General features: G+C 43.8%; 1 protein-coding gene across 4 annotated transcripts in view; it reads left to right on the top strand.

Moving 5' to 3' along the window:
• The window catches only part of vldlr (very low density lipoprotein receptor), a 129,509-nt gene that overhangs the window by 107,652 nt on the left and 5,975 nt on the right, over positions 1–15,882 (top strand). For all 4 annotated transcript variants that reach the window (XM_057321869.1, XM_057321868.1, XM_057321867.1 and 1 more), the window contains exons 8-15: positions 12,574–12,693; positions 12,802–12,927; positions 13,323–13,494; positions 13,643–13,867; positions 13,980–14,098; positions 14,597–14,736; positions 14,836–14,977; positions 15,052–15,201. In XM_057321869.1, the coding sequence (XP_057177852.1) occupies positions 12,574–12,693; positions 12,802–12,927; positions 13,323–13,494; positions 13,643–13,867; positions 13,980–14,098; positions 14,597–14,736; positions 14,836–14,977; positions 15,052–15,201 (1,194 nt within the window). The remainder of the gene's footprint in view (positions 1–12,573; positions 12,694–12,801; positions 12,928–13,322; positions 13,495–13,642; positions 13,868–13,979; positions 14,099–14,596; positions 14,737–14,835; positions 14,978–15,051; positions 15,202–15,882) is intronic.

Raw genomic sequence — 15,882 nt, 5'->3', positions numbered from 1 at the left:
GTAGTGTATGCAAGATTAAAAAGATGCGTCTTTAGTCTAGATTTAAACTGACAGAGTGTGTCTGCCTCCCGGACAGTGCAGGGAAGACTATTCCAAAGTTTAGGCGCTAGATAGGAAAAGGATCTACCACCTGCACTTGATTTTGAAATTCTAGGTATTACCAACTGACAGGACGCCTGAGAGCGTAATGCACGTGAAGGACTGTAATACAAAAGGAGTTCATTCAAGTACTGAGGAGCTAAACCATGTAAGGCTTTATAGGTAATAAGCAAGATTTTAAAGTTAACGCGATGCTTTATAGGTAACCAGTGCAAGGTTGACAGAACCGGGCTAATATGTTCATACTTTTTTGTACGTGTAAGAACTCGAGCTGCCGCGTTTTGGACCAATTGGAGTTTTTGTAATAAGCCTGCAGGGCAACCACCTAACAGTGCATTACAGTAATCTAGTCTTGATGTCATGAATGCATGAATTAACTTCTCTGCATCTGACATTGACAGCATATGACGTAGTTTAGATATATTCTTAAGATGGAAAAACGCAATTTTACAGGTGTTGGCGACGTGGCTCTCAAATGACAGATTACTATCGAATAGAACGCCAAGATTCTTTGCTGACGACGAGGGTTTTATGGAACATCCGTCAATAGTTAAACAGTATTCTTGGTTGTTACTTATAGCAGTTTTCGGTCCAATAAGTAACACTTCCGTTTTGTCCGAGTTCAGTAATAAAAAGTTGTTACTCATCCAGTTTTTTATATCGACTATGCATTCCATTATTCGATGGAACTGCTGTGTTTCATGAGGCTTCGAGGAAATATAAAGTTGAGTATCATCAGCATAACAGTGAAAGCTAACTCCGTGTCGCTTTATTATATCTCCTAGAGGTAGCATGTATAATGCGAAGAGCAGAGGCCCTAAGACTGAGCCCTGTGGTACACCGTACTGGACTTGCGATTTGCGTGACACCTCATTGTTTATTGCTACAAATTGAAAACGGTCGGATAAATAAGATTTAAACCATTTCAAAGCTATTCCCTTAATGCCGACATAATTTTCGAGTCTATGTAGGAGTGTGCTGTGGTCAATGGTATCGAATGCAGCACTAAGGTCTAGCAGCACCAATAACGAGATACAACCTCGGTCAGACGCCAATAGCAGATCATTTGTAACTCTGATCAAAGCAGTCTCTGTACTGTGACATGCTCTAAATCCAGACTGGAATTCTTCATTGATGTCATTCCTTTGGAGGAAGGAGCATAATTGAGTTGAAACTACTTTTTCCAGAATTTTAGATATGAAAGGTAGATTCGATATAGGCCTGTAGTTCCTTAGTTCTCTAGGGTCGAGTTGGGGTTTTTTGACAAGGGGCCTTATAACAGCCACCTTATATGCTTTAGGCACATGTCCTAATGTCAGAGATGAGTTAATAATACCAAGAAGAGGATCTATAATTTCTGGGAGCATCTCTTTCAGTAGATTTGTAGGTATAGGGTCTAGTATGCATGTTGTTGATTTAGATGATCTAATAATTTTAGATCATCTAAAATTATATAAAATTCATGGCAGAACGCCTATTCAAACCGAGCGTTTGTAGAGCTGGCCTCAAAATAAACAAGCCCAGTTCATCACACCTTTAATATGAAAATGCAGTAACTATTAATATTATCTTCTCCATTGTTGTGTATGATGCTTGGTCAATGTAGTGTTTGTCCTGCCTCTTCTCCACTGTGATTGGACGGCTGTGTAAAAAAGGACAGTGACGAGTCTGCGTTTTACACAAAGTAAAAAAGTAAAAAATGATAAAAGACAGGGCAAAAGAACTCATGATGCAGTGTCATCAGTTTGTCTAAATGAATGCAGAACGTTACGTGCGGTTTTACGCACTATTTACACGTGGCATGGAGCAGGTGTACATTTCTTTCGTACCAACTAACATTTTGAAAATACAAACATTTTCATGAATCCGAAAATTTACGTCAAAACGACTTTACAAACGATGTACACAAAAAATCGTTCTGCTCGTGTTTCATGAATGAGGCCCATTGAGTGCAGTGGATCAGTGAATTTCATCTAAAGTGAATCTTTACATTTCAGTAAAAACAAGCTGCTAACGAAAACCGCCACAAAAGACAATTCTCTTGCAGATGTAATACTTTTACTCTTTTTTTTTTTTTAGTATATTGTATCAACGTACTCTATTAAACCAGTCTCTCATTATCTTCCTGTTGTGAAGTTTGCTTTTTTTTACTCGGAGAAGATGCAGCAGAAACTGGGTCGTCTCACCTCACTCTCTTAATGACTTTTATAATTGCATTATATTATTTATGTTCCATTTTATTTTGCATTTTGGAGTTTTACTTTTGATTTAAGAGATACCATCGCTGTCGGGTAGAAATCACGTAAATTTTACATTTTATTTTCCATTATTATTATTGGTCACTCTTTGTCTACCACTACTGTAAGGTTTTGGTGTTGTTATTTAAATAAAGCCTTCTGAAAATGACTGCTTTATTTTATTTTGAGGCAAAAGATGTTAATTCATACATCACTTACTACATCAATTATTTATGGAAAAATGGAGTATTCAAAACTTTTTGAATACAGCTTTTATTTTCTGTGTGCTAAGCATAATCACCTTTATAATGGCGTTAAATGAAACAAAAACAACACAAATTACATCAATTATAGTCTGATGCTTTTAGCTTCAAGTATGTTTTTCAACAGGCTGCAGCACAGAATTGAACACTAAATAAATATCTCTGAATTGTGAGATTTGCTTAAAGGGTTGTCCTGAACTGAGTCATTTCATGATAGCATACACTCCATCCACATGATGGACTGTTACTCCAGTGTTTTGCTCCTCCAATGGGTCCTCAAGTGCTGTCTGGCTCCAAAGGTCCTAGGATAAAATAAATATGCAAGTTAAGTATGCATCGTTCTGTGCGTTTTAATCATAACATTGACACCTGGTTTCAAAGTTGTTTGGGGTAAGATTCTGCTTTATACAATGTCCATCTTTTTTACACCTTTTGTCTATTAAGACAAACCGATTTGAATGTTTAAACCATTTCCAATGTACACACGAGTGTAATCTCATACTGTTTGATGTAATTCAAAACTGACAAAACACAGTGTTCCCCAGTAACAATGCATTCAGTTAGCACTAAAAACTGAATTAATGCACTACAGTGAGAAAAGACGCTACATGATGTGCTCATCTAAATGAGTTAAGATACGCATGGCATAATCATTTTCATGTGCTAGCAACATCACTCATTCACACCAATTCAGTCTTTTTTTTCTAAATACACAGCCAATAATCTTAAATAACTTAATAGAGTAACTGTTAACTATAGCACCGCTGACAAAAACCAGCTAAAAGTACACATATGTGTTAACTTAATGGATTATTTGGTCGAATTGGACAACAAATTACTTGATAGACCTGGCAGAGAATACTCATAACAGACATAATAAGTGTATCTGACACTCAATGTGCATCCAAAATCCCGCACTTATGCACTATTCTACGCCATTTTGTAGTATAAATAGTGTGAGTAGTGCATTCACATTGAAAATTCTCAAAAAAAGAAGTGCACTTTAACTATCCGGATGATGCACTTTTTCAACCGAAAATATGAAGTGTTGAACTGTGGACACTTCACGCACTCAACGGTTGCAGATTCACTTACGTAGCGGAAGGGAGGCGGGGCTATCTGATGCTGATCGAGCAAAACTCTCATGCAGTCTGATAACGCTTCAGTCTGATCGTGACTTAAGTAATGCTGGGCAAAACAAATGAAAACTACATTAAATGTACAATGTACAGGTTGATTTTTATTCACTCGCATTGTGCCGTGCGATTGACGTCATTTGAGCTCTTCTGGGAAACCGATAGTTCTGGTTAGTATAAAACCGTTTAGTGTTCCATTTGGGACGATACTACCCTTCTAAAATTCATGGCTGAGTGCATAGTATGTAATTTGGGACACAGCTTCAGTAACGATATAATTATGTTCAATTACCTGTGATTTGCAGCTGACGGTTATCCATATTCAAGTGTATGCCTCGAGTCACGTTTGGAGTGACGTCAACACCCTTTTCGACTGATTGGCCAGAGGAAGCACTGTCAATCTAGAACTAATGGACCAATGGTGACTCTAAAGCCCACCCTAATTACCATGAAACTCGAACTGCGGAAAGCAAGCGCAGAACGTGGAAAAACAAGCGAGGGAAAAAATAACATTTGAGTAGAAAAAAAAAAATACAAGCAGAAAATATCAGAGAATGAGTTAAACAACCAAGGAAAACATTATTTTGTGTGCGATTTGGACAACTTTGTCTTCATGTATTATTTTTGTTCAATATCATTTAAAATGTGTTTAAAGTTCTTACTCGCGGTTCTTATTTTTTGATTTAAGCTTATTATTTTTTTAAATATGCCCGCAATACTTTTGGCAGGAAATTTATCCCATAAATCTACAGTAATAATAGTAATAATTAGTAATAATAGTTTGTTAGAGATGCTTGTTAAGCAGTCGGACAATATGCTTAAATATTTTGAAGCTGGACATTTCGACCTATGGGCAATTCCAGTGTTACGGATGTGACACAAAAGCATTCAGAGAATGTATTTGTTACCAATGTACTAAACCATTTGTTAACCATTTGTTGTACTAAACCCTCGTTGATAGAGTTTAAACATCAGAAAAATGTCAGTTTATGCACAAGTTTTCTATTTTAAAATAGGCAAATAAGCATGCTTTATGGATGTGTTATGGTTTTGGGGAGACAACAAACTTTGTAGGATTTTTGTGAATTATAATGCACAAACCTGAAGCAATTATACCCAACAAATGGAAGAGGGATGCCTCTTCATAGAACATAAAATAGTGGAGCTGATAAAAATGTCAGCTTTTGAGAATGTTTTTATTGGATCCTTGGAAGCTGTAACTTTTGGCCCTCCAGCAGTTAATAAATAACACTGCATGCATTTTATGGGAGAACATTGTTTTGTTTGTGCGTCTGTGCTGATAAATACGGTCAAAGATGTAATTTTCAGTACTGTAGGTCTTCGACTGTGCAATAAAAAACATTAAATGGGTAGTAGAGAGGTAGCAAATACAAAATAATTAATAATTGTAAGAAAAAAATACAATTAAAAAAAAACAATAGGAGTCTAAATGAAAACTGGAATCTAAATGGAATATACAGTTAGGTCCATAAATATTTGGACAGAGACACATTTTTAGTTATTTTAGCTGTGTACCAAAATGTATTCAAGTTACAGTTATAATGGATATTTTCTTACAGTGCACGCTCCCAGCTTTATCTGGATTGTATTCACATCCAGATTACCTAAAGGGTTTAGGAATTACAGTTCTTTAATATGTAGCTCCCCCTTTTCAAGGGACCAAAAGTAATTGGACAGCCACATCAAAAACTGTTTTATTCACAGGTATGGGCTTTTCATTAAATAATTCCTTCATAAATTAAGCAGGTTAAAGGTCTGGAGTTGATTCTACATGTGGCGTTTGCATTTGAACCCACATCTCCAATGCAAGTTAAACAGAGACCATACATGTAGTTAGATTTCAAAAACACAACAAATCCATCAGAAAGATCCCAGGAACATTAACAGTGGCCAAATCAACAATTTGGTACATTCTGAGAAGAAAACAGCACACTGGTGAGCATAGCAACAAAATAATCCTGGACATCTATATAAAATAAAAGTGGTGGATGATGGCATTATCCTCTCCATGATAAAGAAAAACCCCTTCACAACGTCCCAACAACTGAAGAATTAATTTGGATGCTTCTGTCTTCTGTTACTTCACCAGAAAAGAAGATGTTGCCTGCTCGTATCATGAGATATTCCAAGCCTTCTCCATAATTTTGATTACTATTAGTCTTATACTTATTCCTATTCTTTAGGCTTTTGCACCTTGTTGTGAACCCTCTGTAGTTGTCTGTGTCTTCTCTTTATTGTCTATTTATTGACATCTTTACCTCTTGGAGAGTGTTGCTTTATTTTTCTGGACGTTGTGAAGGGTTTTTATAAATGCAGTGTTTCATGGAAGTAACAGTACAAAGTGCTGTATGCCAAGTACAGCTTTCCTGTGGCTCAGTGGTTAGAGCATGGCACTAGCAATGCCAAGGTCATGGGTTCGATCCCAGGGGATTGCTTGTAGTCAGAAACAAATGTATAATACAATGCAATATAAGTCGCTTTGGATAAAAGTCTGCCAAATGCATACATATAAATGATCCTTTCTGAGGGGTCCTTTAAAGCCTCTCAGTTTTGGCCATCAGACTACACAACCATTTGCCTGATGGCAGCAGGTTAAACAGACAGTTACAGGAGTGTAATGAGTCCTTTTCATTCTAAAAAAATTGGTGTCTGAGCAGGCAGATGTTTTTTTACTTTATAGATCGCATTTACTGCTCCATAAACATTCACAACTAAGTGAAGGCTTAACCCAAGCAATTAAAGTACAAAGGGTCACAATCTGATTGACCACAGGGCTTGGTCTGGTAGTCCTACTGGTGTTCCATGGTGTTCGACAAAGAGCTGCTCAGAGCTTCTGGGCTCTGCGTGCGGTCCAAGTAGAGGCGCAGTGCGCGTACTGGACACAACACGGAAAGGTTGGGTCTTCCTCCCCGGTGGGGAGCGCCTGCAGGCTCACCACCTGGTCTCTCGGAAGAGTGGTGGGAACTTTGAGCACGTAGCCGGGGCAGGGTCTCAAGATAACGTTAGAATCCCGGCCCCGAGTTCTAGGCAATCTGTGGACACGGAGGGTGCTTGCAGATTCCCTACCCTCTTGGAGGTGAGCGCCATCAGGAAAGCCGTCTTTATCAAGACTGAGAAAGAGCGGCAACCCCGAGAGGCTCGAAGGGGGCGGGGCCTCTTGAGGCCCGCCACCTAGGTCGCAAGAGGGTACGGAGCGCGGATAAAGTGGTCACCCTCTCACGCCTCTTAGGAACCTAATGACCAGGTCGTGCTGGCCCGAGGCTACCCAGCACTTGGGTCATGATGAGCGGCCGTAGCGGCTACATACATTCCCAGTGTGGAGGGGGAGAGGTTACTCCTCAGTCTCTCTTGAGGAAGGGACAGCTCGTACCCGACCGAGCAACTCCGCGGGTCTTCTCGCCGAGAAGAGCACCAGGACGAGAAGAGGCGCCACCTATGGGCGTATAGCTGCCCAGTGGCCGAAGCCCTAGCCTGAGTGACGTCCCAACCAGACCGGGGGTGGGTCACTCAGGATCTCCTCGTCCTGTCCAGACATGGAGACCAGGTTCTGCCTGGGAAGCCGTAACGTGCACCTTCCCCTGGGGAAGCAATTCGCCAGGGGGAGCGGCCAAGGTGGAGTTGTTGTCAGAGCCTTAGCTCCGAGAACCAAGTCCTGGTTAGGCCAAAGGGGCGTAACTAGTACCACTTGATGCTCCTCTTCCCTGGCCTTGCACAGGACCTGTGCAATGAGGCTCACTGGGGGGAAGCGTACTTCCGCTTGTCCCGCGGCCAGCTGTGTGCAAGGGCATCCGTGCCAAGGGTTGCCTCGGACAGGGAGTACCAAAGCGGACAATGGGTGGAGTCCGGGGAGGCAACAGGACCACCTGTGCCTGGCCGAACTGCTCCCAAATGAGCCGGCTGTGCGGGGATGGAGTCGCCACTCTCCGCGAGGCATCGACTGACGAGAGAGCGCATCGGCTGTCTGGTTCAGGACGCCTGGGATGTGTGTGGCTCGCAGGGAACTGATCACCTGCTGACTCCAGAGGAGGAGGCGCCGGCCGAGTCATGTTAGCTGCCGTGAGCGAATGCCACCAATGACATACGCCACAGCAGCTGTGCTGTCCGACCGGACCAGCACGTGCTTGCCCTGCACAAGAGGTAGTAGCCTCCTCAATGCAAGTAGCACAACCAACAACTCTAGGCAGTTGAAATGCCAACGCAGGCGGGGGCCCGTCCACCGCCCCGACACTGCGTGCCCGTTGCACACGGCACCCTAACCCTACAGGGAGGCATCCCCAATGGGACCCCTGTCCGCAAGAAGGTCATGGGAGACCAGGGGGTTAGGGTGTGTCGGCAGAAAAGCGTGATGACCATACGCCTGCTGCCGGTGTGCCACGCTCTCCAAGGAACTTGACTCTGTAGCCAGTGTTGGAGCGGTCGTATGTGCATCGACCCGAGGGGGACCACCCCCGCCGAGGATGCCATGTATCCCAGGAGCCTCTGAAATGTTTCAGGGGGACCGCTGACTGCCTGAGAGCTTCAGGCAGTTCAACACTGATCGGGCGCGCTCTGTAGTCAGTCGCACTGCCTCTGGGAGGCTGCGAGGGTGCGGGCTTCCTCGTCACGGGTCTCCCGCCAACTGCGGGGGGTGAGCGGGGCTGCTCATGAGGACAGAGTCGAGTTCCATACCAAGAAAGAGGACGCTCTGCACCGGGGAGAGCTTGCTCTTCTCAGTTGACCTGTAGCCCCACCGATCTAGGTGCCGGAGCACCAGGTCCCTGTGTGTACACAACAGATCTCGAGAGTGCGCCAAGCTGAGCCAGTCATCGAGATAGTTTAGTACCCGCACACCTCCTTCCCTAAGGGGAAGGAGGGCGGCTTCCACGACCTTCGTAAAGACTCGTGGAGACAGGGACAGACCGAAGGGGAGTACTGATATGCCCGTCCCTCGAACACGAACCGTCGGAACGGCCGATGTCGAGGGAGGATCGAGACATGAAGTACGCGTCCTTCAGGTCGATTGCTATGAACCAGTCCTGACACCTGACGGACGTCAGGATGCGCTTCTGCGTGATCAACCTGAAAGGCAGCTACTGTGTAGGTGCCTGTTCAGAACACACAGACCCAAGATAGGGCGCAACCCCCCGCCTTTCTTGGGGACAATGAAGTACAGGCTGTAAAACCCGCTGAACATCTCGGCTGGTGAGACGGGCTTGATCACTCCCTTCACCAGAAGGGTGGCGGCCTTGGCCCGAAGTCGGGAACATCCTAGCCTCTGACTGAGGTATATCGGATGCTGAACTTGGCGGGCGTGAGGCGACTGGATCGCGTAGCCAAGACGGATCGTCTTCCCTAGCCAGCCTGACAGTCTGGGAAGCCGGACAGGCTCCCAGAAATGAGACGGGGATTAAAGGTACTATCTTTTTCATCTTCCCCCCGGGGGGTGGTTCGATGGCTAGCAGTATGGATTCCTTGCCGGGGGAGGTCCCCCGGGGAGGAGATCGGCTCTGCTGTTTTTCCTGCCTGGCGACTGCGCAGCTCAACGCACTGTCTGACTGAGAGTGCTGAGGGCTGGTGTTTATACTCGACATTGCGCTTCGCCATGACGCAATGTCGAGTTTGCCATTCACCGTCGTGCAGAGGGTGGGAGCGGCTGTGATAACCCAGAGAGAGAGGAAGCTCTCTTTTTTGAGAGTAAGTGGGCGCTAGCCCCCCGGAGGGGGCCAGCAGATGGAGGGACGGGGCACGATCCATCCCAATCCGACTTCCCAGCGATGTGGCTGGGGTCGGGCCCAATGGTAGCCTTGATCCCCCTGAGGTCTTCCCATGAAGGCCGCTTCATTGCGGCTGCTGATGGGGCGATGGTCTCCTCTTCGCTGTCTCCTCCAGGGGGGCCGCCTGAGAGGTCGGCGCCAGAGCTGGAGGGCGTCGAAGAGGACCAGGGCTGCTGGGAAGCAGACAGTGCACGGGATTCGACGGCCGAGGCGGCCGAGTTGCGACACGGAGGACTGCTTCTTTACTGTCGAGAACCCTCCGGGGGAGGCCGCGTGCGGGTCCGTGCCAATGTTTTAATATTACATTTTAATCAATATTTTTAATTATCATAAGCAGATATCTTTGCAATATACATACAGAGACTAAAGAATAGACAAACACAGAAGAGACAAGCATTTCTGTACATTTCATCTAGTCCTGATGTCAATGTAGTTTACACAACTTATTTAGAATAATAGACCTTGTCAAACTAAAGCATGAACTAAACTCAGAGCATTTCCTAAGATGATCTAGAACATCTGCAGTGCTCTCTTATATGAAATACACATTTTTGAACAAAGTTCATGTTTTCTCGTGTTGTGTCACGTGTGTGTTGTGAAACGCTCTTGCTTGTAAACAAACAGTAAACAGTGAACCACACGCCCATCAACAAGTTTTCTTCCTTCTGTTCTTCAAATGTATATTTCTGCAAGCCCACGTCTCTGTGTCTGACAGGTAACGCGCATGTTGCTGTGTCTGACGAACAGGTCGCGCGTGTGCGCGCATATGGCAGGCATTTATCATTGCTAGCAAACAATATGACACATTTGCAGTTTTGATTGTATAGATATAGATTAATATCCACTTCATCCAATGCTCTTTGTGTTCTGCGTGTTCTTAAGTTTCGCGCTACGAGGAGTGAGTAATCCTGCTTCAGATGATTCAGATCGTGCTGCGAACTGAACAAATCATTTGAACTGATTCATTAGCCTATTCAAATGGTTTTGCCAATTGTTCAATTAATGCTTTCAAAGGAATCGACTCAAAAGAATCGATCACTCGGGAATGCCCGTAAAAAGAGACGACAACCTTGAAATAAACAACGCGTTTTAAAAAGCATAGTTTAAAATGAAGGAACGAAGGAACGTCACGCAATGTAAGTTATGTAACGAAGTAAAAGTACAGATTTTCTATGAGAAATTTACTCAAGTAAGAGTAAAAGTACACACTTTTAATTTTACTTAAAAAGTACATATTTTCCAAAATGTTACTCAAGTAAATGTAGCGCGTTACTACCCACCTCTGCCTATGGGCACGAGTGCACCGCGGCGGCATACTCCACCCGGGGGACAACGACGTATCCTCCAGCTGTCTCAACCTCGAGGGAAGAGAGTGTGACAGAACTTTGTTTGACGTGAAACGTGCCGGAAAGGGGGCGTTCCAGGTCTTACAAAGTTCCTCATGCACTTCCGGTAAACACGGCACTGGGGGCGGGCGTGGCTTAGAGCCGCGCTCAAACCCGAGGCACCATGTAGCCAGCCGCGAGCGCCGGGAGAGGCAGTGCGGGCACTGCAACCCAACACTCACGGCGGCCCGGGAAAGCATGGCTGACATTTCGACATCCGCTTCTTCCTGGGCTCGACCCCCTGAGGGAGGGAGCCCGAGGAATCGTCGGAGTCGGATGGCAGTACGTCACCCCCCGATGCTGCAAGAGACATCTCATCATCACGCATCATGTCCGAATATGTGATTGAGGAATAAGATGGCGGACCGTCTCCTGGGAAACGGTCAGATGAGCGAGACGAGGTGTGAACGGTCCGTGAGCCGTTCACAGTAATCCTCATATCACCCTCACTGCTTTCCGTAGCGGACGGCAGGGCCGTAGTCCTGCCACCACAGAACAGGGAGCAAACGAGGTGGTGGCTGAGTCCCGTGGGAACACAGCCACCCGTGACGCAAAGTCTGAGTCATCACCGCCCGCAGTGCGGGCAGGGCGTATCCACAACGTCTGCCCCAGCGTACTGGAAGCAGGCATCGTGTCCGTCCCCCTCCTCGATGAGTGTGTTGCACCCATGAGAACAGCGGGACATGCCACGCTGGAGAAATTTGCTCTTTTAGAAAGGAAATTTGCTCGAACACCTCCGGAACTGCCGAGACGCCCAGGGGAGAGTCACTGCAGGAAGGGACCGTCCGCTGTCCGCGTCGTAGATTCCAGCAGAAAAATGATCACCAAAGATCGTAGAGAAGCTCATCAGATGCGTAGGCTCTGAAGAACAAAAAGGTGAATGAATGAGCACGCCGGCTTCCCTCTTATACCCGGACATCCGGGGAGGAGTCCGGCATGCAAATTTCATTTGCCAATTTTCATTGGCCTTTTCTAAATACTCAGAAGTTGATAGGTTCTCAAGACAAACCCCATTCTGTCGGTTCGACACAACGTCGAGAGACCGACAGAAAGGGAACCGCAGATCCACCATTCACTTATGTGTTTATAGTCATCTTTTGCCACTACCAATATGGTGGCGGCATTGACGTAAGATCCAGTGGACAATGAGGCGTCTAGGTATTATATACACTCCGATTGTCTATAGTATGAACTGTGATCAAAAAGCAGACCTAGGCTCATAGTGAGGCCCTGGCAAACACTGATTTGTGTTTTTGGAGGCTAAAAGTGATTGTCTCACACATTATTATGTGTATTTTTGATTATGGAATGCTTTCACTTCAGAAATATTTGGCCTTTACAGATATACAAAAATGCTACTGTACAATACACTGTCGCAATACCTCCACCTCCTGTCACAATACACAGTACTCTAGAGCATGTGCAACTAAAGCAATGTGATTATGAAGTAGTTCATAGTACAGTATATTAATTAAATATTTTCATTAATTCAGAGTTGGCGTCTGAGGTTCTACTAAGCAAAAATATGAATGACACTTTTTCCAGCATGCTCCATGTTTTTAATCCTAATCCCAGGACATTGTTTCATTATGTCGAGTACCTCTCTTGAGTACAGTCTCTTGCTAGTGTGCTACATTGGTATTCCAATGTATCACACTGTTGTTCGCCATTTATTTTAGATATGAACGAATGCCTGCTCAACAACGGCGGCTGCTCGCACATCTGCAGTGACATGACGATTGGCTATGAGTGTGACTGTCCGCCGGGACTCCATCTTATTGATCACAAGACCTGTGGTGGTATGAATTCCTAAAACGGACATTTAATGATTTAGAATGATTATTGTAGGTGATTAAAATCAATCTTGGTTTTATTTTGTAAGCATGTCTTTAATGTTTCCTTTTCAGATGTCAATGAATGTCTAAACCCTGGTATATGTAGTCAAATCTGTATAAATCTTAAAGGCGGCTACAAGTGTGAATGTCACAATGGCTATCAGATGGATCCCACCACTGGAGTGTGCAAGGCTGTAGGTAAGAGAATTTAGAATTTCATTTTAGTACACTTAAATCAATTTCTCAGTTCCTTAGCTTGGCTAATGCGAGGTAAATGTTTTTTTTTAACATTTGCTTCCATTCCATTAGAATTATGCCACAAATAACACATTTCAAGAAATAGCCCAAGCTGCTATCATGAATGTTTCAACAAAACATAGCAAGCTAATAAAGCCAAATCTGCAACACTACCTGTTTTGTAAGCATTTGTTTTTGTGGCGTTATAAAATTTCTGTACTGTTGTACAGTATACGGCTTTAATAATGGCTATAGTTTATCAAAATTCCTATAGTTAGATATAGAGGAATTACTGTGTAGGTTAACTTGTTGGTAGTCTGTGAATTACAGCCTTTATGGTCATTTTGCATGCTCAGGTAAAGAGCCCTGTCTTATTTTCACCAATCGAAGAGACATTCGTAAACTGGGCCTTGAACGTCGTGAATACACTCAGATTGTGGAGCAGCTGCGGAACACTGTGGCTCTAGATGCTGACTTTACTCAGCAGAGGATATTCTGGGCTGATCTGGGGCAAAAAGCGATTTTCAGGTAACCGCTGGTTCCCTTGTCTGAAGCATGTCTCATATGCAACTAATGTTAGACATTAAATGCATTTGTGCATAAATGTCATTGATGTGCACTCTTAGATGATCTAAAATCCTGTATGCCCCTTATGAGTTGATGCCTTTCTCCACAGCACAGTATTGGATAAGCAGGAGGATGGGGCAAGTCATAGCAAAGTGATTGACAGTGTTCAAATGCCTGTTGGAATAGCAGTGGACTGGATTTACAAAAACATCTATTGGTCAGACCTGGGTAGTAAGAGCATATCTGTGGCCAACTTCAATGGGACCAAGAGAAAGGTGCTGTTTGACAGTGGTCTAAAGGAACCGGCCTCTATTGCTGTAGATCCTCTGTCAGGGTAATGTGATTAGAACAGACATAAAACCAATAAAGCCAAAATTTTGGCTGATATTTGCCTGTTTTTTACGTATTCTGAATGTATCACTACTGTAACCTTTCTATAATGTTAGGTTTCTGTATTGGTCCGACTGGGGTGAACCAGCCAAGATTGAAAAGTCTGGAATGAATGGAGTTGACAGACAGGTGCTAGTTGAGATGGACATTCAGTGGCCCAATGGAATCACTCTTGGTCCGTAAGCTTGGTGTGGTCTTTTTTTCCTGAAAGTAATTGAATCAATACAGTAGGTGTTGTCTTTTTTCAGTAAGTTGTGTTTGCCTGTGTTTGGGGTTTGTTGAAATCACCTACATTGTAACATATTAGTTTCTGTATGTAACTCTCTATGGCTTTAGATGTGAATAAAAACTAATTGTTCGCTTGAGTGGAGATGTGCTATTACTTTAGGTTCTCATGGTGAGTAATGCAAGTGAGAAAGAAACCTGATTATATGGCTCAGGTAACTCCTCAAATGTAAATTAAAGCACCAGGGTATCACGAGGAGTCTGACTTTGGCCACTAAGCAACCAGCTAGCAAACACTTAGAACATGGTAACTGAATAGTAATGTGATAACACTTGGTTTCCTTGCAGTTATTACTTGCAAAGTACCACTTACTTGTTTTCTAGACAATTTAAAAATGCTATAGACAAAACATGTTTTCTACCTCAGTCAAAACTCGTGTCTTCATAGATCTGATCAAGGGGAGACTATATTGGGTGGACTCCAAGCTGCACATGCTCTGTAGTGTTGACCTGAATGGAGACAATCGCAGAAAAGTGCTGCAATCCCCATATTACCTTTCCCACCCTTTGGCTATGACAGTTTTTGAGGTACACAGATCTCCAAAACTTGATCAAACATGGCTGTTGCTTCTAAAATTAATTGATTGTATCAGATCATTCTTTAACCTTTACATTCACTTACCATAGGATCGTGTATTCTGGACAGATGGTGAAAACGAGGCCATATATGGTGCAAACAAGTTCACCGGCTCTGATATAACTATGCTGGCCAGCAACCTCAATGAACCACAGGACATCATTGTGTACCATGAGCTAATTCAGCTGTCAGGTGGGTCTTGCATATATCTAGAATGTTAGACTAATTATTTCAGTCTTGTTCTCAATACAGTGTTCTCAATACAGGGACAAACTGGTGTAATGAGAAGGTGGAGAATGGAGGCTGTTCGTTTATGTGTTTGCCAGCTCCACAGATTAACAAACATTCGCCAAAATACACCTGTGTTTGTCCACAAGGTCAAACACTCTCTCTGGATGGACTGCGTTGCAGACCAGGTAAGTAACAGTCACCCTGTTAAAAATTATGTTTGAGACTTTTTCTCATAATGCACTTTTCATGTCCATTGTAAATTTAGTGCAAATAGCAATCAGATGCCATGAACACTAAGTGAAAATAGCAATTTCTTAGCAATATAAGCTATTTACACTAAGTGAAAATCATGTAATTTCTTACACTGTGTCTACACCGGACACGGCGTGATGCTACGCGGCAAAAGACAATAGAATGCATTAGAACCCATTATAATTAAAAATTTTGTCCACACTGGATGTGGTGCAACAAGCCATGTGTCGTATCACGTCGGTTACATCTGGTGTAGACACGATGTTAGTGATATGCTATTGGCACAGTATAAATAGAATCTATTGCAATTTAAACAAAGTTAAAATAGTTGTAGGGCTGCACGTTAATTGTAAAGAAACCGCACGTGTGCAGCATGTCAGTGAAGTACGGTTAAATGCAGCTGCATCCAAAAAGCCAGAGGGCACTCTCGCACAGAAACGCCAATGCTCCACAGAAGACGTACCACACGTATAACCAGGAAATGCCGTCTTCATGTCCGCATCTGGCATCTTTATATAGCTGTGTCCCAATTCGACAGCTGCGGCCTTCTAAGGTCGCGGACTTAAAAACGAGATCTCTGTCTTCAAAGCACACAGCCCCCGAAGTCCGCGAAC

The sequence above is a fragment of the Triplophysa rosa genome, linkage group LG22, assembly GCF_024868665.1.
Source record: "Triplophysa rosa linkage group LG22, Trosa_1v2, whole genome shotgun sequence".
NCBI classification, from domain to species: Eukaryota; Metazoa; Chordata; class Actinopteri; order Cypriniformes; family Nemacheilidae; genus Triplophysa; species Triplophysa rosa.
The sequence above is the reverse complement of the archived record's forward strand: the minus strand, read 5'-3'. Positions and strand labels throughout refer to the sequence as shown.